The sequence below is a fragment of the Sinohyriopsis cumingii genome, chromosome 9, assembly GCF_028554795.1.
Source record: "Sinohyriopsis cumingii isolate HCF-2022 chromosome 9, ASM2855479v2, whole genome shotgun sequence".
Taxonomy (NCBI): Eukaryota; Metazoa; Mollusca; class Bivalvia; order Unionida; family Unionidae; genus Sinohyriopsis; species Sinohyriopsis cumingii.
In genome coordinates, this window is record NC_142969.1 from 96618674 (window position 1) to 96645170 (window position 26497).

The 26497-nt window shown below is 35.7% G+C and overlaps 1 protein-coding gene across 1 annotated transcript in view; it reads left to right on the top strand.

Moving 5' to 3' along the window:
* The window catches only part of LOC149792288 (uncharacterized), a 132558-nt gene extending 107655 nt beyond the window's left edge, over positions 1-24903 (top strand). The window contains exons 12-17 of the mRNA XM_089969553.1: positions 1071-1257; positions 5512-5625; positions 6237-6359; positions 13085-13272; positions 22532-22633; positions 24475-24903. Of these exons, the coding sequence (XP_089825679.1) occupies positions 1071-1257; positions 5512-5625; positions 6237-6359; positions 13085-13272; positions 22532-22633; positions 24475-24601 (841 nt within the window). The 3' untranslated portion in view covers positions 24602-24903. The remainder of the gene's footprint in view (positions 1-1070; positions 1258-5511; positions 5626-6236; positions 6360-13084; positions 13273-22531; positions 22634-24474) is intronic.
* Positions 24904-26497: the final 1594 nt, after the last annotated feature.

Sequence of the window (26497 nt, forward strand, 5' to 3'; positions counted from 1 at the left end):
GTCATCTGTACTCACAGTGAATATATTTTCAAATAATGATTTTTCTTTTCGAGATACTGTTATACAGTTTACCTGCATATAATACAGATTTGGTTATTATTTGCACCTTACACCATCTCATGTGTGAACGGCAGGGGCCTCAAGCAATTGGTTGATATTTCCCTCCCTCTCATTTGCGATTTTGTTGGATTTTTGTTTTCGAGATACTGTTATACAGTTAACCTGCATATAATACAGATTTGGTTATTATTTGCACCTTACACGATCTCATGTGTGAACGGCAGGGGCCTCAAGCCATTGGTTGATATTTCCCTCTCTCTCATTTGCGATTTTGTTGGATCCAGTTTTCAGTCTGATCGCATATACAAACCTTTGAGTACAACCAAGCACGATTCAGTTCTCTATATTCACATCAATGTTATGTTCATTAATAATTTCCCATACTCAGAGTATGGGAAATTACTAATGATTATGAATTATCTAGAGCAAGGAAGCAACCTTTTCAGTTTTAATGTATCATGTGTTATCTGACATAAGCTATACAGACTGCAGTATGTATGTATATGCAACATATACAGAGTGAGTAGATATTTTTGTCTTTAGTAAATTGCTCATGATGAACAAAAAAAGAGGAATATAAGATAACAATATAAAGTTAGTTTCTTTCATTTTATTATCAAATAATCGTTTTTGTTTATCTATGTTATTGCAACATGCAATGGTTTAAGGAGGGGCACAAATTCAGCACAAATTTTTTTTGTTTCTTAAGCCTTGGGACACATGACCTAGGTGAAGAGAAGTTTTACCATAAGTTTTGGGACAGGAAAAAAATAATATATGTGGTAAATACAGCACTATAAAATAAATATAAATGGTAAAGATGTTAAAATCAAATTGGTCAGGAAGCATCCAAAAAGTTTGAATCCCCAAAAGAACATTTTGTTGGAAGCTATATTTTTATGGAAATTAAACACTAAGTTGAAAAATCTTGTTTTTATTTGCAATGTTAGTTGATTCACTTCTAATTGTAAAAATATGTTAAAACTAATTGTGGTAATTTTATTCTGCAGTGTGGTATGTGTTACTTTTGACAAGAAACGACTTGCCAGTGGTTCTGTGGACAGAACTATCAAGATCTGGGACATCAAATCAGGGACTCTTCTATCGAACCTTAAGGGGCATGCCAAAGGGGTCTGGTGCCTTGACTTCTTCACCAAGAATCTTCTCATTAGTGGGGGATATGATGGAACAGTTAGGGTGAGTTAGAAAAATGTGACAAGAACCAAAAAATAAAGGATGTCATGGACTTGTTATGCTATAATAATTGGAAGCTCAAAATATGAGTCATTTTGATGTTGTCAATTTCGCCTGTTTCACATGACTTTATATTTCTTAGCAAACTCGTACATTGGTTAAAAATTGCTTTCCAACATTACAATTAATGTAAACCCAAGAAATATGACCTGTACTTTTTGAAAAGGGGTAATGCTTATTATGTCAGATTTCTTTGCTAAATATTAAAACTATTAAAATGCTTCTGTTATTGAAGAAAGTTAATTTTGCTCTATGCATTAGGTTGGGACTTATGACTGACCGTGGGGTTGTCACTGGTGAATCACAGTAGGACAGGTTTTACTGACCAAGAGATAAAAGTGCTGCTCACAGTAAATTGGCAGAGTGAAAATTTTAATGAAACTCTTAACTATAAATTGACAGTTTCCTTCCACTACAAAATGGTTTGCTCAAAAAATTGCAAATTTCATAAGTTCCAGTGGTGTTTAAAACCGTTCACCTCCATTTATATGCATTATGTGATTGTGGACTAAATGTTAGATTTACTCGACTTTGAAATTGAAAAAAAATTTTCATCATGCAAAAACTACATACCTCTGAAGCTGAAGATTTAACAATAGAAGTGTTACAAAGAGTATAATCAATTTTACATTTTGCAAATATATATGTTAACATATTTTTATGAAGAGTTTTACTTGGTTTAAATTAAATTAGACTGACTTTAGCAAGTTGTCATAACAAAGTAAAGTTGCCAAGAGTTTGAAACTCTTTTGTTAGACTTTACACATGTATACATTTCTCATCCATTCAACAGAGAAATGACTGCTCTGGTGGCCTAGTGGTTAGAGCATCCGCCTCGGATGCAGGAGGTCGTGGGTTCGATCCCCGGCCGAGTCATATCAAAGACTTACAAAAATGGTACTAGCAGCTTCCTCACTTGGCACTCAGCATTACGAGGTTAATGTTAGGACTTGTAGGACTGGTGTCAGGATAATGTGACTGGGTGGGACGTCATGCTGCATGTCTGCAACATGATGCCCCAGTGCTAGACATCACTATAATCAGCCACACTGCAGACATTGTAGTGATGTGACTGAAAGATTATTAGAGCTACATTAAAAATCCAAATCACACACACACACACAACAGAAATTTAGTTGTTTTGCTAACCTTACTTTTCTTATCTCGGTCTGGTGTCCACATGCTAAGAACTACTTTTAAAAAAAAGAAACCCTTGTTATTTCTGCTCTGCTTTTCTAAAATCAAGCAACAACAACAGCAGATATATTATACAGAATATCCCGTATAGCAATTTATGGTCTCTCTAACTTTGAGAACATCATGTAAAACATTTTGAGAGAGACAAACACACACAAAGTCAAGTTATATTGTATCGTGCTTGAAACTGTAGTTCATTCCGCTCAGCTTGGCGAATTTTATCCTATTTTTAAGCTAAACTCGGTAAATTTTCAGGTCATCGTCATTAATTGTAGCTAAAAGTACCTAATTAGTTTTAAATACATTGTGTAAAATGAATTAGGTACTGTTAGCTACATTTAATGATGCTGACCTGAACATTTTCTGAGCTACAAACGGAACTTTGACATAAATCACTGCTCCATGCATGCAGACTATACACATCACTGGCTAAAAGAATGAAAAATTCTAACTCTCTCAAGATCTTTTGTAATGACCACTACAGCTAGAAATGTGCTATATCAGACCTGCATTCTTCAAACTTTGCCAGTTAACATGGCGCCCTTAACAGTGCCAGTTGAATACAAAATTTTAAACAAATGAAAATTCCTACACTTACCAGTCAGAGTGGTTCATTTGTCAGTCCACACGCTATTCCATGAGAAAATGTCCACATGGTATATCATCCATTGATAATAATAGCAACACTTGCCATATTTACATTAATTGAAAATAGTAATTTCCAAGAATATCATGAATTAGACATATCCTCTGGCACTACATTTTAGTTAGAACTGTATGGAAGATGTACCCAATATTGTCATGTATTGTACTGTTCCCTACCATAGAACATTTTCCAAATTAGAACTGATGAAAGTTAAATCTTAACCGTATCCAAGATATTAATTACTTATTGTTATTTTTATATGACACCCATCGATTAAGGGTGATACTACAGTAATAATGGTAAATGGTTTTATGCTTCTATTTTCTCATATGTAGAATTTGTTTACTTAGGGTCAACAGGTGGCCCAATTACCCTCATTAACATATTCGTATAAATGAACAGTACTGTATTTTGAACAACAATAGCCTGTGTCTCTTTATGCTTTTTGTGAAATACTTCCACACCTAATAATTATAACTTTTTTCTTCATTCTTTTCCCTATTCTAAGAACATTATATATACCAATAGCTAGATTCTACTTTGGTAATTATTCAGATTTTCATAAAAGAGTACATAACCTGATGACCTTCATATAGAGTGATTAGCAATAACAGTACCTGATGAAAAATACTGTTTTGAATCTGTTAACTAAATTGCAAAAGTGCAGGGGTATTTTAATTTAATTTGAAAAAACTGACTGAGAAAAACAATCTGTGTCAGTGTTTGTACCAGACAAGGAAATCCCAGTCATGGGGTTACATCATATATCACTTTGCTCCAGTGTATTTGTCATAATGTATACAATAATGTGCTAAAAGTCTGATTAAAATTAAATAATAAAATCAAAACAATTTTTTTTAAACATAAAATTTTATGTTGATTGTAGCTTTTGTTAATAGATTTTTAATCTTCCTGTACTGGTGATTGACATGCACTTTAATCTTCCTGTACTGGTGATTGATGTACACTTTAATCTCCCTGTAATGGTGATTGACATACACTTTAATCTTCCTGTACTGGTGATTGACATAAACTTTAATCTTCCTGTACTGGTGATTGATGTACACTTTAATCTCCCTGTAATGGTGATTGACATACACTTTAATCTTCCTGTACTGGTGATTGACATGCACTTTAATCTTCCTGTACTGGTGATTGATGTACACTTTAATCTCCCTGTAATGGTGATTGACATACACTTTAATCTTCCTGTACTGGTGATTGACGTACACTTTAATCTTCCTGTACTGGTGATTGATGTACACTTTAATCTTCCTGTACTGATGATTGATGTGCACTTTAATCTGCCTGTACTGGGTGATTGATGTACCTTTTAATCTTCCTGTACTGATGATTGTTGTACACTTTAATCTGCCTGTACTGGTGATTGATGTACACTTTAATCTTCCTGTACTGGTGATTGACATGCACTTTGATCTTCCTGTACTGGTGATTGATGTACACTTTAATCTCCCTGTAATGGTGATTGATGTAAACTTTAATCTTCCTGCACTGGTGATTGACATACACTTTGATCTTCCTGTACTGGTGATTGATGTACACTTTAATCTCCCTGTAATGGTGATTGATGTAAACTTTAATCTTCCTGTACTGGTGATTGACATACACTTTGATCTTCCTGTACTGGTGATTGACGTACACTTTAATCTTCCTGTACTGGTGATTGATGTACACTTTAATCTTCCTGTACTGGTGATTGATGTACACTTTAATCTGCCTGTACTGGGTGATTGATATACCCTTTAATCTTCCTGTACTTGTGATTGTTGTACACTTTAATCTGCCTTTACTGGTGATTTACATACACTTTAATCTTCCTGTGCTGGTGATTGACATAAACTTTAATCTTCCTGTGCTGGTGATTGACATACACTTTAATCTTCCTGTAATGGTGTTTGACATACACTTTAATCATCCTGTACTGGTGATTGTTGTACACTTTAATCTGCCTGTACTGGTGATTGACATACACTTTAATCTTCCTGTATTTGTGATTGTTGTACACTTTAATCTGCCTGTACTGGTGATTGATGTACACTTTAATCTTCCTGTACTTGTAACTGTTGTGCACTTTAATCTTCCTGTACTTGTGATTGTTGTACACTTCAATCTTCCTGTGCTGGTGATTGTTGTACACTTTAATCTTCCTGTATTTGTGATTGTTGTACACTTTAATCTGCCTGTACTAGTGATTGACGTACACTTCAATCTTCCTCTACTGGTGATTGACTTGCACTTTTATCTTCCTGTACTGGTGAGTTACTTGCACATATTAAACTGTCAGACTTAAAATTGTACCATAAAATCCTGGCATCTGCATTTGTTTATTCCAGTTGTGGAATCTGAGGACTGGGAATTGTGCCAAGACAATTTTAGCTCATGATGGTCCCATGTGGGCAATGAAACGCCGAGATAATACTTTAGCCACTGTCTCTCAAGACAGGACAGTAAGTTGAGTATGAATTGGCAGTACAGAAAATGGCACTGTAAATTATTATATATCTAATTCTATTACTTTAATATTTTATTTAATAAGTATAGAATAATGAAATTTATGACAGATATATGAACATGTTTTGAAAATAACACTTAAGATTGTAGTGTTTCTAATAATATTGCAATAATAGTAATGTACAGTTATTAAAAATATATTCAGATAGGTAATTAAAATATATTTGTGCTGAAGTCATTGTTTTTCAGTTTTGTTATATTGTTGTCCTGGTTAAATATTTCTCTACAAAAAATTATTAGCAACAAGCATCAAAGGGTGTTGCTATAAATTATATTCACTGCAGGTACTTGTTGGTAATATTCACTAGTTTAGGTTTCTGCATTGTAAGTTTGATTTGGAACCACATACCTTGGAATACATGCATGATAATATTTCATTCATGGCACTCTGATATAATAATGTTACTTAATATTTTGGTGCCATCATCCGCTTGAAGAAAATTTATATTTCATAAGTATATCACACCTTTGCTTTGGGGAGGGCTGATTATTTGGTACATAATTTTAAGTAAAGAAAATACACTCATATAAACCTTTTTTTTACCAGATAAAAGTCTGGGACATTGGTCGATGTCTACTGCAGACCACACTGTTTGGTCACAATTCAGCTGTCTTTGCCATAGACATGGATGAAGAGGGAAAGCTAGTCATTTCAGGATCTGCAGACAAGGTACTGTAGAAAAATCGTATTAACGTTTCTCAAGTCCCTCTTTTCATGGACATGCCTGCAGAGTTTATCTTGATAGATGGAGCATATTTGTGGGGTCTTTAAAATTTGTATTTGAAGCAACCACAAATTCTCAAGAATTGGGTCACCAGGAATACAAAATAAATTGACAGAATGCAAATATTACACATTAAGCAAACCTTAGACTCCAATCTGCCATCACACTGTATTTTTCCCATGAGAAAAACAGGGGAGCAGTCTAATAAATTTATCAAAATGTAAGATTGGTTTTACTATCACACAAGCATATCCATGGTGAATATTTGCCAAAAATGTGTCAAAATGTGAGTGTATTATCATCGGACAAATATGGTAATGTAAGAGCATGTCTGTATTCATACTGTGCAGTTGGTAATGGGTTGTACATTGTATACCAGCATGTACAGTACTTGTACTTAAGACATGTTTCATCTATATATTGTGTACAGGCATGTACAGTACTTAAGTAATGTTTCATCCATACTTTCCTCGTTGTATACAGGCATGTACAGTACTTATGACATGCTTCATTCATATTTTCCTTATTGTATGCAGGCATATAGAGTACTTGCATCACGTTTCATCCATACTTTCCTCATTGTATGCAGGCATGTACAGTACTTATGACATGCTTCATCCATACTTTCCTCATTGTATGTAGGCATGTACAGTACTTATGACATGCTTCATCCATACTTTCCTCATTGAATGCAGGCATGTACAGTACTTATGACATGCTTCATTCATGCTTTCCTTATTGTATGCAGGAATATACAGTATTTTTGACATGCTTCATTCATATTTTCTTTATTGTGTACAGACATGTACAGTACTTATGACATGCTTCATCCATACTTTCCTCATTGTATGTAGGCATGTACAGTACTTATGACATGCTTCATCCATATTTTCCTTACTGTATGCAGGCATATACAGTACTTATGACATGCTTCATCCATATTTTCCTCATTGTATGCAGGCATGTATAGTACTTATGACATGCTTTATTCATACTTTCCTCATTGTATACAGGCATGTACAGTACTTATGACATGCTTCATCCATACTTTCCTCATTGTATGCAGGCATGTACAGTACTTATGACATGCTTCATCCATACTTTCCTCATTGTATGTAGGCATGTACAGTACTTATGACATGCTTCATCCATATTTTCCTTACTGTATGCAGGCATGTACAGTACTTATGACATGCGTCATCCATACTTTCCTCATTGTATGTAGGCATGTACAGTACTTATGACATGCTTCATCCATATTTTCCTCATTGTATGCAGGCATGTACAGTACTTAAGTAATGTTTCATTCATACTTTCCTCATTGTATGTAGGCATGTACAGTACTTATGACATGCTTCATCCATATTTTCCTCATTGTATGTAGGCATGTACAGTACTTATGACATGCTTCATCCATATTTTCCTCATTGTATGTAGGCATGTACAGTACTTATGACATGCTTCATCCATATTTTCCTCATTGTATGTAGGCATGTACAGTACTTATGACATGCTTCATCCATACTTTCCTCATTGTATGTAGGCATGTACAGTACTTATAACATGCTTCATCCATATTTTCCTTACTGTATGCAGGCATGTACAGTACTTATGACATGCTTCATCCATACTTTCCTCATTGTATGTAGGCATGTACAGTACTTATGACATGCTTCATCCATATTTTCCTCATTGTATGCAGGCATGTACAGTAGTTAAGTAATGTTTCATTCATAGTTTCCTCATTGTATACAGGCATGTACAGTACTTATGACATGCTTTATTCATACTTTCCTCATTGTATACAGGCATGTACAGTACTTATGACATGCTTCATCCATATTTTCCTCATTGTATACAGGCATGTACAGTACTTATGACATGCTTCATTCATACTTTCCTTACTGTATGCAGGCATATACAGTACTTGCATCATGTTTCATCCATACTTTACTGGCAAAAAAAAATGAGATGCTGAAATGGAGACTGATGTCTCTTGCAAATTGGTTACAATGACTTTTTAAGAATGTAAGAATTTAGTTAGAATTTTTAAAGTTTATATAAGAAAAAAGACCATTGTAAGGTTGGTGATATTCAATACATAAATTGGTGACTTTTTGAGTGTGTTCTTTTACAATGCCTTCTTATCAAAACATTCAGTCTTGGTTGCATATTCAATCTAAAGAGGAACACATTATAAGTTATGCTTTCTTTCTTTATTTATTGATTTTATTATTATCTATCTATGATGGTCCTGACAGCTCATACACTTGCAAAATATATCAATGCTTAATAATGTTCCATCTTGAGAGACAATGGCTAGAGTATTATCTCTTTCTGAGCCGCAGTTCATCATCTCCAAGGATTAGTACACAAAAGCCATGACTGGTTGCAGCTGTTGTTCCCTATACATGCTTTGAAAAAAGATCAAGAATTAGGATAATGGAACCATACTGAATGTGACAGAGCAGTGTTATGATGTGATGTTAGTAGCATTTTAAAGCTATCCTTAAACTTCATCTGCATTATGATTTGTCACTAAAAATTAAGAATCCATGGGTTTCTTTCTCAATTATGGTGTTCAGATTCAGCACGAAAATCACAGAAGAGAAAAGATCACAGTAAAATCAAACTAAATTAAGTGTCATAAATTTTTCACTTTTCTCCATATAGCATTTTAACACCAAATTATCAAAATTGTATCACTGGCATTATCCTACCAAGGGAGGTAACCCACAGTGAGGAATATGACCTATCTGTAACATTTAGATACACAATTCAAAATACAGTATCTTTAAAGAAATTAATTTGTTAAAAAGTAGGTGGGGTTTATTATTATACAAATATATCCTTGGCAAATATTTGCCAAACGTTTGTACAAAGAGGGATGAGGAGGCTCGTTATCCAATAAATGGGAGTAACTTGTGAATAGAATAGAGCCATTTCCCATGCAATAAATACTTTTGTTTAACAAATATGTATGCACTGGAGATTTTCTATGAAATAAAATAAATTAAAAATACAATTAGAAAGTCTCCAGTGCAAATCACTAGACCGCTCCAGTGCCCTAAATGGTTAGTGTGTCCACCTGGGATGTGGTAGGTCACAGGTTTGAAACCCAGCCAATTCATACCAAAGACTTATAAAAATGGTACTTGCAGCTGCCTTGCTTGGCGCTCAGCATTAAGGGGTTAGTGTTAGGACTGGTCGGCCTGGTCAGGATAATGTGACTGGGTGGGACATGATGCTTCATGTCTGCAGCATGATGCCCCAATGCTCGACATCATTGTAAACTGCCGCACTGCAGACATCGTAGCAATATTACTGATTTTTTTTTAAAGCTACGTTAAATATCTCAATCACACACACACCCAGTGCAAATCACTTAAAGTGGTCACAGATATAATTGCACTGACCAACTTTATCACTGGTTGCTTCCAAAAGATTATAAAAAGTGCAACTTGAGTGTAATAAAATTCTACTGAAAGAATATTTTGATAGTGGTAATATATTGATGCTATTATTGCATTGCTATATATTTGTCCTGGTGCTAGTTCCCAGTGAAAAGTTAGTATTCCCTTTTCAAATTAGTAATTGGAGATCAAGAATTAAAAAAAAACATGATCCCAGTTTGATATCTTTGCCCACCATTTTTCCTTGGGCTTTATGCACTTCTACAAATGTATCTTGAGCACTCAACAGTTTCACCATTTAAATTATCTTATGGCATTTCTTCTGTCAATCATATCCTTTTGTATGTAACTTATTTTTCTCCACAGCTCTTTTATGATTTTCTTGTATCTGTGTCCCATTTAATTGAGTTTCATGGTTTTTAATACCTCTCTACTGAATTGGTTTTTCAACCCTGTATTTGTAACTGATGTTAGGATAATGATTTCCGTCCCAATGACTTTTCTATCTGTGTTATTTCTTTATTTCATTTTCAGCATTATATATCTCAAGTTGTTTGTAAATGCAGCCATAAAAAGGCTGCATGATACACAAACTCCACTTGTTTATTGTGTGCTGTGTGTGTACACAATGACAGTTGTCCCTATTGTTGTCTTAGGCCTGAATAAGTATGGAAATTAGCAGAAAAATTGCCATGCTTATAGGATCATGAAAAAGGGACCTGCTTCTTCCTTTTCATCTGTGGGAGACTCTTCCCATCCCAAGAGGGGTCTGCAACATTTCCCAATTTAGGGAGGTTGCCATGTGTCACATGCAAGTGGTCCATTGCCTTTTCCTGGGTATGGAAGTCGCAAGCTCCTGAAAGGAGTGAGAAACACTGCTGATTGGTGGGACTGCTTCTTCAAGATGGGTATCCTCATTATGTCCTAATGGAGGTAGGTTGCCAGCATCCAGTAGCAGGACCTGCCTTCCCAATGCAAGGGAGGTGCAGTGTTCTCCCTGCTAGAGTAGACCTGTTTAAATTAATGGAATGTCATTCATTGAAGTCAAGTTCCTTGAACAAAGACCACCCAGTATGGTCTACATCATCTGAATGGACATTAATTTGCCTAGTCATCAGGCATCAAGCAGCTGGCACTGGTTACTGGGTGGTGTATCAGCCACCAAGGTTGTGAGTTTCTCTTTTTTTCCTACCATGATACTTTAGATGACTTTGCCATCATTTTATGAATCAGCGGACTGGGCATCCTTACTTCCTCCATCCTTGTTATTAAAGGAGGGGGAGTTGGACTGCCTCTCACCACCTTCTGCATCCCAAGGAAATCATCAATCCCTTTCTTCAGGGAAGAGAGAACAGTGGATTAGTCTTGTTGAACTTCCAATCATAGGTTCCAGTCTCCAAGGAGGGATAGGAGATGGAATAGTCCCACCTTGCTCCAAGAGCAAAGAAAGAACAATGTAGTGTCAATTTTGGTTGACACAGATAAGTTCCCCTCAAAATACAGTTTTGTTTTGTCCTTCCCCTCAGTTGGGGACACCATCTTTGTCCCACCCTATGGATCAGTTGATGAAGAAGGATGAAGTGTGAATCTTTGAGAAGGTGGTAAATGTAGCTTGGTGACTTCTTGGTGGTTGACCTCATTTACTCCCAGTACCTTCTTCCCCCAGATCAGTGTCCAAAATTCTTGAGATCATCAGATGTTTGGATTCGTTCCAGTTTTGAGAGGCTGTCTTGGGCACAACCTTAACTGGATCTGGTGTTGCTCCCTTCATCAGCATTGGGTAAGGAGCCAGCACATATATCTTGAGGCCAAGAAGCAGCCAGACAGTAGAAGAGTGGTCTGTCTCTTCTTGATCACTTCAATCAATCCCAGGTTGCAGCATCATTACCAGGAATTATTATCTGCAGCTCTTTTGCAGAGATTGTTGGAGGCAATTGCCAAGAATTGAGACATGTGCTGTTAATATTTTTGGCATTCTCTTTTGAGCTTCTTCACCTCCATGTGAAGAAGGGTTTGGAGACAACAAAGGTTTTTCTGGAACATAGCAAAAGCCTTTTGTGGTCTGTTTTCTTGATGTATAGACATTCGTTTGTCTTATTTCCAGTACCCTTGTTTCCGTTCTTCCATCCCCTCCTTGTCAGTACTTCAGTACCCTTGTTCCATTCTCTCAGACCGCCTTGTCAGTACTTCCGGTACCCTTGTTTCTGTCTCTGGCCCTGCTCCTTCGCACTACTGCCTATTCTCCTGCCCCTCCATGTCTTCTTCTCTCTCTAATCTTCAGGTGGCATCCTATCCCACCCAGAAAGCTTCCCTAGAAGCCTTTGTTCCAAATCTCATCTGAAGTTCCCAGGACTCCCTTCCTGCCCTTTTAATGAGTGCACACCTTTGGCACTCTGAGCACAGTCTAGCGTCTCCATCTTCCCTATGATCTGCTCTCACTAAGTGTCCAAACATGCACTCATTCTTTCACAGTGAATCACAGTAACAGAATAATGTCTGGCTGCATGAGAAACCCACTCAAAATTTGACTATCTTAGTTCTGATTGGATAGCTTTGGTCTCTTTAAAAACTGTCTTGGGTATCAGCACTGATACATTATTATGTTGGGTTTCCAGCCTCTAAGACTAACCTGACCAGTGACACCACTGCTGATTGCAAAACAAACAGAGTTTCTCACCACCATGGCAAGGTTCCCCTTTTGAAGTAACTGCGAATTTGACCATAACACAATGGCTGAGGTAGTTTCTTTGTTTCAGAATCAGTCTAAAGTCATAATATTATATAACATGTATTGACATTACCCAAAGTACTTCGAAAACATTTGTTAGCAAATTTTCTCACGCAACATGAAATAAATGTTCGCTGAAACGTGTCTCTGTTCCCATATACATGTCAATAAAAGACACTCAGAGACTCACATAATTCTCATATGAAAAGATGTCTTTTATATAGAGGTAAATTTGATTTAAAAATTAACTAAATATTGGTCTTTAGGACCAGTGTCACTTATATAGTACTGTGGTAATAAATTGATCTTGAAAATTTACTAAACATTAACCTTTAGGACTTGTGTCATTTAGGTAAAGTTGATTGCAAATTAACTAAACATTGGCCTTTATGAGCAGTGTCCTTTATATACATGGTGTTGACAAATACAGGTCTTCATAGTAAGTGTCTTCTTGGTGTCCCCAAAAAAAGACATGTCAATACTTTTACAACAACAATAGCACTAATGCTTGAATGATCTTTGTTTCCAGAGTGTTAAAATCTGGAGTTTGGAGACCGGGAAGTGCAAAAGAACATTTTGGGTCAGTCCAACAACATCCGTCATGGCGGTCAGTTACAGTAAGGGATACTTTGCCTGTTCATATGGGGAAACCATCTGCCTGTACAAAGCTGAAGGACCAAAGACACCTCTACGGACCTATCAGGAGCACAATAAAAGGTAAGAAAGGAAGTCATTCACTTACTTAACAATGATTGATGGCATAGTAATGTTTTAAAACTTTTTTTAAACATCATATATTTTCATCAATAGTGTTTCAAACAATCTAGAACCACCGAATTTTTTGTATCAGTTCTTGTTAATTTTCTCACACCACAGTTTTAAATATATGTGTACTAATAGGGATTTTATAGACAAGGTATCAACACACTACACTGATTTAAATACATATTCCCTAGTAGGGACTTTATACAGACAATTATCAGCACATTACACTGATTTAAACACATATTCCCCTAATAAGGACTTTATACAGACAAATCTCAGCCCACTGTACTGATTTAAATACATATTCTGTAATAAGGACTTTATACAGACAAGTATCAGTACATTATACTGATTTAAATACATATTCCCTAGTAGGGACTTCATACAGACAAGCAAGAGCACACCCTACATGGATTTGAATACATATTCCTTAATAGGGACTTTATACAGACAAGTATTAGCACACTACATAGATTTAAATACATATTCCCTAGTATGAACTTTATACAGACAAGCAAGAGTACACTACATGGATTTAAATACATATTCCCTAATAGGGACTTTATACAGACAAGTATTAGCACACTACATGGATTTAAATAAATATTCCCTAATAAGGACTTTATACAGACAAGTATAAGCACACTACAATGATTTAAATACATGTACCTTTTTCATATTAGGGACTTTATATAGAGAACTGCTCCGGTGACCAAGTGGTTAGAGTGTCCGCCTCAGATACAGGAGGTTGTGGGTTTGATTCCCAGCCAAATCATACCAAAAACTTACAAAAATGATACTAACAGCTGCCTCACTTGGCGCTCAGCATTGAGAGGTTAATGTTAGGACTGGTGGTCCTGGTGTTGGGATAATGTGACTGGATGGGACATCATGCTACATGTCTTTGGCATGATGCCCCACTGCTAGACATCACTATAAACTGCCACACTGCAGACAGTGTAGCGATATGACTGAATTTTTAAAAAATCGACATTAAAAATCCAAATCACGCACACACACTTTATATAGATAAGTATCAGGACCCTACACTGACTTAAATAGTTGTAGGGACTTTATATAGATGAGTGTCAAAAAAGTACACTGATTTAAATACATATTCCCTAATAAGGACTTTATATAGGCAATTATCAGCACACTACACTGAATTAAACACATATTCCCTAATAAGGACTTTATACAGACAAGTATTGCACACTACACTGATTTAAACACATATTTCCTAATAAGGACTTTATACAGACAAGTATTGGCACACTACACTGATTTAAATACATATTCTCTAATAAGGACTTTATACAGACAAGTATTGGCACACTACACTGATTTAAATACATATTCTCTAATAAGGACTTTATACAGACAAGTATTGGCACACTACACTGATTTAAACATATTCCCTAATAAGGACTTTATACAGACAAGTATTGGCACACTACACTGATTTAAACACATATTCCCTAATAGGGACTTTATACAGACAAGTATTCGCACACTACACTGATTTAAACACATATTCCATAATAAGGACTTTATACAGACAAGCATTGGCACACTACACCAATTTAAATACAGCAGATTGAAAATGTATTCATGTTTTCTCAGGGTGTCATGTACTTTTCATTGACTTTATCAATTTCTTTCACATGTCCGTTATTGCAATTATCGCAATTGCATAATGATTTTATCCTTCATCATTAAATAAGAGAGACCGCTCCGGTGTCCTAGTGGTTAGAGCATCCACCTCTGATGCTGGAGGTTGCAGGTTTGAACCTCAGTCATACTAAAGACATATAAAATGGTACTAACAGCTGCCTTGCTAGGCGCTCAGCATTAAGAGGTTAGTGTTAGGACTGGTTGGCCTGGTGTCAGGATAATGTGACTGGGTGGGACATCATGCTAAATGTCTATGACATGATGCCCAAGTGCTTGACATCACTATAAACTGCCATACTGCAGACATCATAACGATATGACTGAAAAATGGTTAAACCTACATTAAAAATCCAAATCACACACACACACACACATTAAATTAGAGACAGAATCACAATCATGTCAGCATTGCTCAAATCTCTACCAGAGTTCATAGCTCTTGGACACACTAAAGTAATAAGTGATACGATATTTAAAGCTATGTAATAATCACATCATCTTAGGCTATGTATAAAATGTTCTTGTTACAACAGTTACATTTGTAAATACAGTTGTGCTTTCATTAATGTCATATTAAGGGATTATAGGCTGATGATTGTGGTATGACAGTATTGAATTTAGACTTGCTGAATTGTGCTTGGTGACAGAGTGAAGTTTGGTCTTTCAGTAAGCATACATGCCAACCATTATGCTTTTGGCTTAATCATTACACTTTTTTCCACTAAATTACGCCTTACACGTAAATGTATTCGGATTACACGTTCGATATATCCCCCTCCAAAAAAAGTTATAATTTGTTCTCATTTTTATTAACATCTCATTAATCCCACAGACCGTATTCTAAAAAAGATGGCTTCTGTGTAACTACGACATAAGAGTACGCTTGTCCGTGGACTTACATGCACTTTCTTAACAGTATTATGTTCTATTTAAAGCAGTTGCCCTATTTCCAAGAAGTAGGCTGGTTCTACTTTCAAACTTTTGACCTCGGTTTCTATTTATAGCAGCTGTATGGTTTAGTTAGGATAGAACAGACTGGTTTTCTAACTTGTAATCTTTGCTCGCAGATTCTTTGTTCAAATTGATAACTGGTACAGAACCAGTCTGTAGGTATTTGTCGCTAAAAGTCAAGTTGGACTTATTCTAGTTGATGTGTGTGTTAGAGTAAAAATGTTTTCAAATAATTTCACAGATGGATTAGAAAAGATGAAAAATCGATTCAGAGATGAATACATGAACTACATATTACAGTGTTCCATTCTAGGGCAGCTTCATGCCCCTTGCAGGCTGTATGGAAAGGATTTTAATATTGGTCATGGTGGTAAAACAAAGAAACCTTGAATTAGCTCGTTTTACTAACTCCAGTACTAAGGTAACTTCTTTCTTCACAGCAGAACTAAATTGTGGACACAAATTTTATAAATGCAGAGGCTTTATGTACCGAGTTCTTAAAAGAACACAGACTACCCCTAGCAGTAGAAGACTACATTGGTCCTTTGTTCAAACGAATGTTTCCTGATTCCAAAGTTGCAGAAAATATGCATGTGTAAGAACAAAATCATCCAATATTGTTAGGTGTTTAGTAGAAGATACTTCACTTAAAATCGCAGAAGCCATGAAAATGGGTCATTTAGTATTGCAACAGACAGGAGTAGTGATTATGATGACAAAGAGTTGTACCCAGTCTGTGTAAGAGACTTTGACAACAAAAAGGGCAAAGTCAGAGTGCTCTTCTTTCATTACCAGAATTAACAGTAGATTCCACTGGAGAAAACAATTTTTTATTTGCTTTCTAATGCTTTGAATAAATATAAGTTGGCAGAACTGTATGGGGTTTTCAGCTGATGCTGCATCAGTGATGACAGGAATTCATAATGGAGTTGCATTCTATATTTTGAAAAATGTCTCATCATTGTTCATATCAGGTTGTCTCTGTCATATGATGCACCATACTGCAAGAAAGGCTGCTGATAAATTAGAAGGAGAACTCCTGAAGTATCAAGTTGGCACTCTACTGACAATGTACTTCATGGGGACAGAGTTGATTTTGTCATCTTATTTGCCAGCTAAAAGACCCAGTAACTGGAAGAGATAAATTTCCTCTTCTTTGTCAGGTTATGAAAGGAATATTGGTTCTTTACCATTCTAATGCTGACTGTGAGAGATTGTTCAGCATTGTTGACAAAAGTAAAACTGAATTTAGATCCAGGCTCTGTAATAACCCAGCACTTAGTGTTCTGCTGTTGTGCAAAACATTTATAGTCTCAGCTGGTACAAAGTGTTTTGAAATGCAATATGAGAGTATGTTGCTTTTTAAAGCTCAAAGTGTTATATATGAAAACTTGAAGCAGTAATTGATGTTAAAAGTCCAGAGGGATAAATAAATCATTTTGTAAATGTGCTCATTGAATTTTATCATGTTATATGTGGATTACTCTTTTTCTGCTTGGATTACTCTTTGTCCGCTTGGATTACACATTTTCCTCAAAGGGGTTGGTAGGTATGAGTAAGGTATGTAAAATACCTGTCTCCATGTTCATCAGTCTATCTCTTTGTCTCCATGTCTATCTGTCTATCTCTTTGTCTACATGTCTATCTGTCTATCTCTTTGTCTCCATGCCCATCTGTCTCTTAGTCTCCTTGTCCATCTGTCTATCCCTTTGTCTCCATGCCTATCTCTTTATCTCTTTGTCTCCAATTCCATCTGTCTATCTCTTTGTCTCCATGCCCATCCGTCTCTTAGTCTCCTTGTCCATCTGTCTATTTCTTTGTCTCCATGTCTATCTGTTTATCTCTTTGTCCCCAATTCCATCTGTCTATCTCTTTATCTCCAGTTCCATCTATCTCTTTGTCTCCATGTCCATCAGCCAATCTCATTGTCTGTGTTTCCATCTATTTCTTTGTCTACATGTCCATCAGTCGATTTCTTTGTCTCCAATTCCATCGGTCTATCTCTTTGTCTCCAGTTCCATCTGTCTTCCTCTTTGTCTCCATGTCCATCAGTCAGTTTCATTGTCTCCATTTCCATCTATCTCTTTGTCTCTTTGTACATCGGTCGATCTTTTTGTGTCCATGTCCATCAGTATATCTCCTTGTCTGTGTTCATCTATCTTTGTGTCTCCTTGTCCATCAGTCAATGTCTTTGTCTCCATTTCCATCTTTCTCTTTGTCTCATCATCCATCTGTCTATCTCTTTGTCTCCATGCCCATCTGTCTATCTCTTTGTCTCCATGTACAGCTATCTCTTTGTGTTCATGCCCATCTATCTCTTTGTCTCTATGTCCATCTGTTTGTCTCTTTGTATGTACATCTATCTCAGAGTCTGTCTCCATGTCCACCTATCTTTGTCTCCTTGTCCATTTATCTCTGTCTCCATGTCCATCTGCTGATCTCTTTGACTCCATGTCCATCTTTATATTTCTGTGTCTCCATGTGCATTTGTCTATCTCTTTTTCTCCATGTCTTCTGCCAATCTGTTTGTTTCCATGTCCATCTATCTCTTTATATCCATGTACATTTGTCTGTCTCTTTGTCTCCATGTCTATCTGCTGGTCTCTTTGTCTCCATGTCCATCTGTCTAACTCTTTGCATGTCCATTTGTATATCTCTTTGTCTCCAATTCCATCTATCTCTTTGTCTCCATGCCCATCTGTATATCTCTTTGTCTCCATGTCCATCTGTATATCTCTTTGTCTCCATGTCCACCTGTCTAACTCTTTGTCTCCATGTGCATTTGGCTATCTCTTTGTCTCCATGTCTATCTGCTGGTCTTTTTGTTTCCATGTCCATCTCTCTATCTCTTTATATCCATGTGCATTTGTATGTCTCTTTGTCTCCATGTCTATCTGCTGGTCTCTTTGTCTTCATGTCCACCTGCCTAACTCTTTGTCTTCATGTCCATCTGTCTAACTCTTTGTCTCCATGTCCACCTGTCTAACTGTTTGTCTCCATATCCACCTGTCTATCTCTTTATCTCCATGTACATTTGTTGGTCTCTTTGTCTCCATGTCTATCTGCTGATCTCTTTGTCTCCATGTCCATGTGTCTATCTCTGTTTCCACTTACATCTGTCTATCTTTTTGTCTCCATGTTTATCTGGCTATCTCTGTCTCCATGTACATCTGTCTAACTCTTTGTCTCCATGTCCACCTGTCTATCTCTTTATCTCCATGTACATTTGTTGGTCTCTATGTCTATCTGCTGATCTCTTTGTCTCCATGTCCATGTGTATATCTCTGTTTCCACTTACATCTGTCTATCTCTTTGTCTCCATGTCCATCTGGCTATCTCTGTCTCCTTGTACATCTGTCTATCAATTGTATCCATGTCCATCTATCTCTTCACATCAGTTATCTGTTTGTTTCTATGTCAGTACAAGTTTTCATTTCCAGAATCAGTTTAATAAAGTACTGAAAATATTTACCAAACTTGATACACATATCAGGCAAGTTGCATAGATATGCATTTTGATACTTAGAATTTTCAATATACAGTATTTATTATGCTGCCTTCTTACTGGTGCCATAACATGACATGTCATGCCAAAAACGCAACTTTTTCCTCCAAAATCCCTTGACATGGTCGTGTTTTGAAAAGACAGTTTTCAATAATCTTCAAACCATAAAATATTTGGCACAATGAATGGAACATTCTGATTAGGTCTCTTCATTATTTTCTACTATCTTAAAAATTTTGAGATGCTAACTGTTAATTAACTGATACTTTCCAAGATGATTTGAGCCATGAAATTGATTGATTGAAAGAAAGTAATAATTACTTACTCATGTGCACACAGTTGATTTATGTTGATAAAGAGTTAATATACAGACTGGACAGAGGCATTTATTACTGCTTTATTACATGTAAGACTACCATTCAAGTTGAAATTATTATGTCTTTTGCCCCTTCCCACAGTAAAATGGCCTGTCTCAAATGTGATGTATATTCATTTTCTATGGTAATATTATTACTTTTAATACTTTTACTACTACTACTATTAATAATAATAATAATAATAATAATAATAATAATAATAATAATAATTATAATAATAACAACAACAACAACAAAGACTTTATTTTCAGAGGGTGACACAATTACTTTTAAAGAACTAATCTACCTTGAAGCCCTCTATTATAACATACAAGATACAAGCTAATAATAGCACACACACATGCACACAGAAGCAAATACACAGTATATAAATAACTATTCACATAAATGTTACGTTGCTGCAGAAAGGAAAATAAAACACAGGAGGTGGTTGATACTTTGATAAGTACACCATTTTTTATGATTTAATCCATTCAATACATCCATTGTGGAAGGAAAAGATGCTTAGAGCTGATTTAATATGATGTTGAATGTTATTCCAAACAAGTGCACCTAAAAATAGAAAGCTATATTTATATAGCTGATCCTTATTTGGCTTGGGTTACCCATACTTTTAAAGTTTGCCCTTGTATTACAAGGTGATCTTAGATTTGGGGTACTGGTACATTCTCTTTCCCAGAAAATGGTGTTCAGGGAAGTGGGGGGAAAATTTTGTAAACACCTGATACATTTTTGCTTTGCCTTTCTCAGTAATATTCTTTCATGTATTGGTAATACTTTGAAAGTAAGCACTGCAGTTTGAACATTTTCTCTTTGCTGATTAAGAATTATTTTACATGCCCTTTCCTAAAATCTGGAAATTTTTCTCATATTTGTAGGAGTTGTGTTCCCCAAAATTATATATCATTAGTCAAGATGTGGTGGAATGTAACTTTTGTAAAAAGTAACTCCGTAATGTAATGCAATTAATGCCTTGATTTTCTTTAGGAGCCAAAGGTAAGAGTTTATTTTCTTAGAAATATTATTTATATGATGAGACCATTGCAAGTTATTATCTATAAATAATCCAAGAATTCTATCTAAATACATGATTTTTGAGATCTTTGTTATCAAAGAGAACATGGAGCATATTAGTTTTCAGTCTTGCTGTTTTCTTCTGTCTTTGTTTTGTCCTTATTGAGATCATACATATTCCATTGCACCGTATTTGAAGTCTGTTGAGTTTGAAGGTTTTTTCAACGTCATCTTTGTTGCTTTTGAGCATCAAACAATGTAGTGTCATCATCATGCATGTCAGTTGATGAGACTGTATCTCCTATTTTCAGGGGTAGTTCATTTATCAACAGAACAAATAACAAGGGCCCCAATATAGAACCTTGTGGAACTCCACAACTTATAATTTTAGTTCAGATAGGTGTCCATTAATGTTATTTAAACAGAGGCAAGGACATCTCATGGTCAAACTGTGCTTTGGATAGAGTTTTAACAATGCTAACATTATGGTCATCAAGAACAGCTCAGACCTGACCAGGATTCGCTTAGAGAATCCAACAGTACCATCCAGTCTATAATGGTACAAAGATTAACACAAATGAAATTTGCATTACCTTCAAAACCACTGTTGAACTAATGAGAGCAGCAAGGAGTTTGCCATCCAATGGATTTTAAAGATGGAAACTTGGTGTATTTGTTTATTTAATGTCATTATTGTTGTTATTACATGTTTGCACGTGTGTATGTGTGATGGTGATATTTGACAATGCTATTTTTGGGGGGGGGGTGTATTCAAATGCTTCAAAGAAAACAGGCAAGTTATATTCTTTTATTCAGATTTGAATTTCAGCTCACTTTCTATAGGCTTATATGAAAAGATGGTTAATTCTTAATTGGACAATGTTCATTGGGGGGTGGGCACTTACATGCACTGAACCCCCTGGTGACTTCAAAAAAAACACTTTTTGAGACTCCAGAACTCCCCAGCACTGGATGGGAATATGACCATTAGATTTGTCAATTTTGTGATGTTGAATCAAATTCTGGTTCAGCATTTTGATGATAAAACAATCATTACATCAAGATTTCACTTACCAAATTTGATCATGATTTTCTTCACATTCAACAAAAAAGGGACAACTGTTTGTATTTTCTAGTTAAAAAACATGGAATCTACACCTTACCCTACATTATAACTGGGTTTGCAAGATATCCAAGTGTGAGTTATTGAGGAAGTTGTATGTTTTAAACCAAAATTGGTTCATATGTCAAGCAATTACATAGAGGTCCTTTTATACTAAGAATGTTTTGCATTTGATATATTTGTATTACCATGGGAACAAAGTGAGATACAGGTATTGTACAGACTGAGAGTGCAGAGGACTTTAATTTGATTCCAGTCTTGACATTGGTAGAGGACCTGGTGGAATACATCATCATGACACTTGTCTTAATTAAGGATTAAACTTTAATTATGTATATGACTGATATTGGTCCCACTCAGACTCTCAGTTTATATAATATAGCACAAATTCAAAATCTTATGACGTCACTGGTATCCAGTTTTCATTCAATATTTACTATAAAAACAATATATTAGTGTTATTTTTTTTCCCAGGAAAACGTTTTTATATTTTTTTTCTAGCAGATCATTCACTAGTGTGCAGGCAAAGTTGGGAGGCTGTTGTTGACATTGTCTTTATTTTTACAGGGTAGAGACACTGGAACTCCGGATCTCAAACCCTTCTGTTCCTGATGGCCTTATCATAAGTGCTGGAAAGGATGGCAAAATTATTTACTGGGACATTACAAAGTATGTCACTTGCAATCAAATTATGAAATATTGCTCTGTACTTGGAATCATTACTCAACCTTCTTCATTTTTTGCCTTGGAGAGGTTTCATTCCATGTATGCCATATTGCGCAGTGTCCAAAATTACCAAATATAGCTTGTATTACTAACAAAAATAACAAAAACATTATGGTATTTATAAAATTAATAAGAAAGTATTGTTTCACTGGTTTTTAAAATCAGTTTAGGTAAACGATCATACCTCATAGTAGTTATCTCCCTTGGATATCATTCCACTTATGTTAACATTGGAACTGTAGTAGAAAATGCTTTCAGAAGGAAATTATTGCAGTAGTTCCTCCAGTAACAATTTTCTAGTGACATACAAGGAAAAGAAAATTTAGAATAATATAAAGATTATCAGATCAGTTTCAGTATGTACAAAGAACTATGAATATAATCTCTCTGGTGTTGTGTTTTTTCATCTCAGCTTGTAAAAAATAGTATCACTTCAACCCTCCATGCCATTTGTATTCTTAATATTGTGATCAAAAGACAATAAAATCACAATGGCTGTAGACTGGATTTATTTTATCATGTGGTACTAAAATGGGATATTTTTATGAGTGGTAAAGCCATGAGTAAAATATATAATTTCAGGTACCACAAGAAGAAATATATCTGGTATTTATGAAGGAAATTTTTGTCTTTTTCTTTTATACCAGACATGCTCCAGAATTAAAGCTTTGAATGTTATACTCATTCTTCAGCACATCACCCCATCCCCAAACCCTCTTCTTTTATTCACCTCACTTTTCATTGGCTGATATATAAATATCAGTGACTTTAGAGTGATAGGATTAGGATGACCTAATCTGTCACAGTAAATTACATTTTTGATATTTTTAATCATATCTGATCACAAGGCAAGTCCAATTCTGCAATACATCACGGTGGGTTTACTGTTGTCAAGGCAGTAAGGGGAAATAACTTCATAGAGATCTGAACGGTGTTGCTTCAGGCTTCTTCAGAAGAAAAAAAATAATTTCCCTGTCTGCAGTGTAATGCAGTTTCTATTATTTGCTAGTTTTTCTTGCTGCAGATATAACTTTTATAGGCACAAAATATTAAGCATCACATGGGGGAAATCATGTATGTTCACATTAAAAGTATTAGGATATGTTTTTACATATAAAAATATAGAAATGAAAGAATATGAAAAATTTTCCACCAATTAGTTTCTGTGTTTCACTCATTAGTATGTAATAAAATCCTTTGATAAATTTCACAATGAGGGGTATATATAACTTCAAGACTTTACTGAAGCAATTCAAGATGTATTAGTTGTTGTCTGAGAAAAATGTCATTTTCTTTTACAGCCTGACGTAATTTTGTAAAATGTATTGAGGAAGATTACAAACACAGCAAATCTCCACTCAGTCTTGAACATGGAAATGAACAAAATTGTATCAGCCTTTGTTTAATATAATTGTTTTTGTGCAGACTGTGACTGGTCAAAATGAGAGACACAAAACAAGTTGAGGCTGGTCAAAAATGAGATAAGTACAAGTTGAGGCTGGTCAAAAAAAAAGACACAGTACAAGTTGAATCTGGTCAGAAAGAAACTGTCAAAGTTGAGGCTAGTCAAAAGGAGAGTGTACGAGATAAAGGTGGCAAAATTAAAAGAAAAACTCATTGGACAAGTTTATTTTCAAATATGATACTTGTACCTTTCTAGTTGATCATTTATCTTTTATAATTTTATGAATAGAATTTCCAAATATTTTATTTTATTGTGCTCATAACAGTATGTCTGTAACGAGAAAGGTAGATTTTACTCCAGTTCTTTTGTTTCATTGCAGGGACAAGAGCATTCACACTTTTGTGGGTCATCATGGGGAACCTGTCAATGCCATCCATTTTGATGAATTACGTATCGCCAGTGCTTCACATGATCACACTATCAAAGTCTGGGATTTCAGCATCTGAGACTCCACTCTTTAGTAGAATTGACCACTTAATTCATGGAAAATGCTAAGAAAATCTTAATCTGTTTTGGGAACAGTCAACTTGAATAATTACAGTTTTAGTTTGGCTTACATTCTGTAATGTTTTTACAGTACCAAGATATCTCTATCCAAAGTGTTGATGAATCTGCAAATAATGTTTGACTGTAACCTTTTGTTTTAGTTTACTTTACATTGACCAGCACAATTACACTTAAGATGTACAACCCAGCATCTTCAATTTGAGACAGAATGTTGCAATTTCAAACATATAATTGATAAACCAGATCATGCAGTATGAAACCAGATCATATGATATAAACCAGATCATATGGTATAAAACCAGATCATATGATATAAACCAGATCATATGGTATAAAACCAGATCATACAGTATAAAACCAGATCATACAGTATAAGTATAAAACCAGATCATATAATATAAAACCAAATTATATAAAAACAGATAATATGAAATAAAATCAGATCATTTTTAAACTTAGCTTAAATTTTGAATTGGAGTGTCTTGTTATAAATAGTGTAATAATAGAAATCTGATGCCTCAGCCAAGTGTATATGCTGAAACCTTACACAAACGCTCCACCATGCTAGATACTTGCATCTGCATGTATTAAGAAAGAAATATTTGAGAAGATTTGGAACTAATCACCATTCCTATAGAAATTCCAGTTCCTGTGAATTATTTATTTTCATTCATACCAATTTTTATAGTTTTGCAGAAAATTACATTTTAACTCTATTTAAACTAATGGATTTAGGAGATTATCCTATAAATTCCACATATAAATGATGTTTGTTTGGTCTTTTTAATTTGGTGGTTTACAGCAACAATAAAAACCAGAAAATTAGTACCCTATGAAAAATTGTCATTCACAGTATGAAGTCCATTTTTTATAAAATGTGAAAGCTTATCTCCAGGACTTGTAAAATTTTTATTATCATTGCCCACATAGAGTCTATTCATGAAATGAAAATTTAGCAGGGAAACTCACACCCTCCATTTGAAATAAAATCAGGAATGTTCTGAACCTAGGAGAGATTTAGTGAAGAAATAAAGGCAAGGCTTGAAAGAACAATGAACAATTTTTGTGTATTCTGTTGATATTTTGTCACAGTTTCATCAGAAATTAGCATAAACCTCACAGACATGTTCTGGAGTACCCTGCCCCAGTCCCTCGCATGTGTTCTGGAGTACCCTGCCCCAGTCCCTCACATCATGTGTTCTGGAGAACCCTTCCCCAGTCCCTCACATCATGTGTTCTGGAGTACCCTGCCCCAGTCCCTCGCATCATGTTTTCTGGAGTACCCTGCCCCAGTCCCTCACATCAGGTGTTCTGGAGAACCCTGCCCCAGTCCCTAACGTCAGGTGTTCTGGAGTACCTTGCCCCAGTCCCTCACATTAGGTGTTCTGGAGTACCCTGTCCCAGTCCCTCACATCATGCGTTTTGTAGTACCCTGCCCCAGTTCCTCACATCATGTGTTCTGGAGTACCTTGCTCCAGTTCCTCACATCATGTGTTCTGGAGTACCCTGCTCCAGTCCCTCACATCATGTGTTCTGGAGTACCCTGCTCCAGTCCCTCACATCATGTGTTCTGGAGTACCCTGTCCCAGTCCCTCACATCACGTGTTTTGTAGTACCCTGCCCCAGTCCCTCACATCATGTGTTTTATAGTACCCTGCCCCAGTTCCTCACATCATGTGTTCTGGAGTACCCTGCCCCAGTCCCTCACATCAGGTGTTCTGGAGTACCTTGTCCCAGTCCCTCACATCAGGTGTTCTGGAGTACCCTGTCCCAGACTCTCACATCCTGTGTTTTGGAGTACCCTGCCCCAGACTCTCACATCCTGTGTTTTGGAG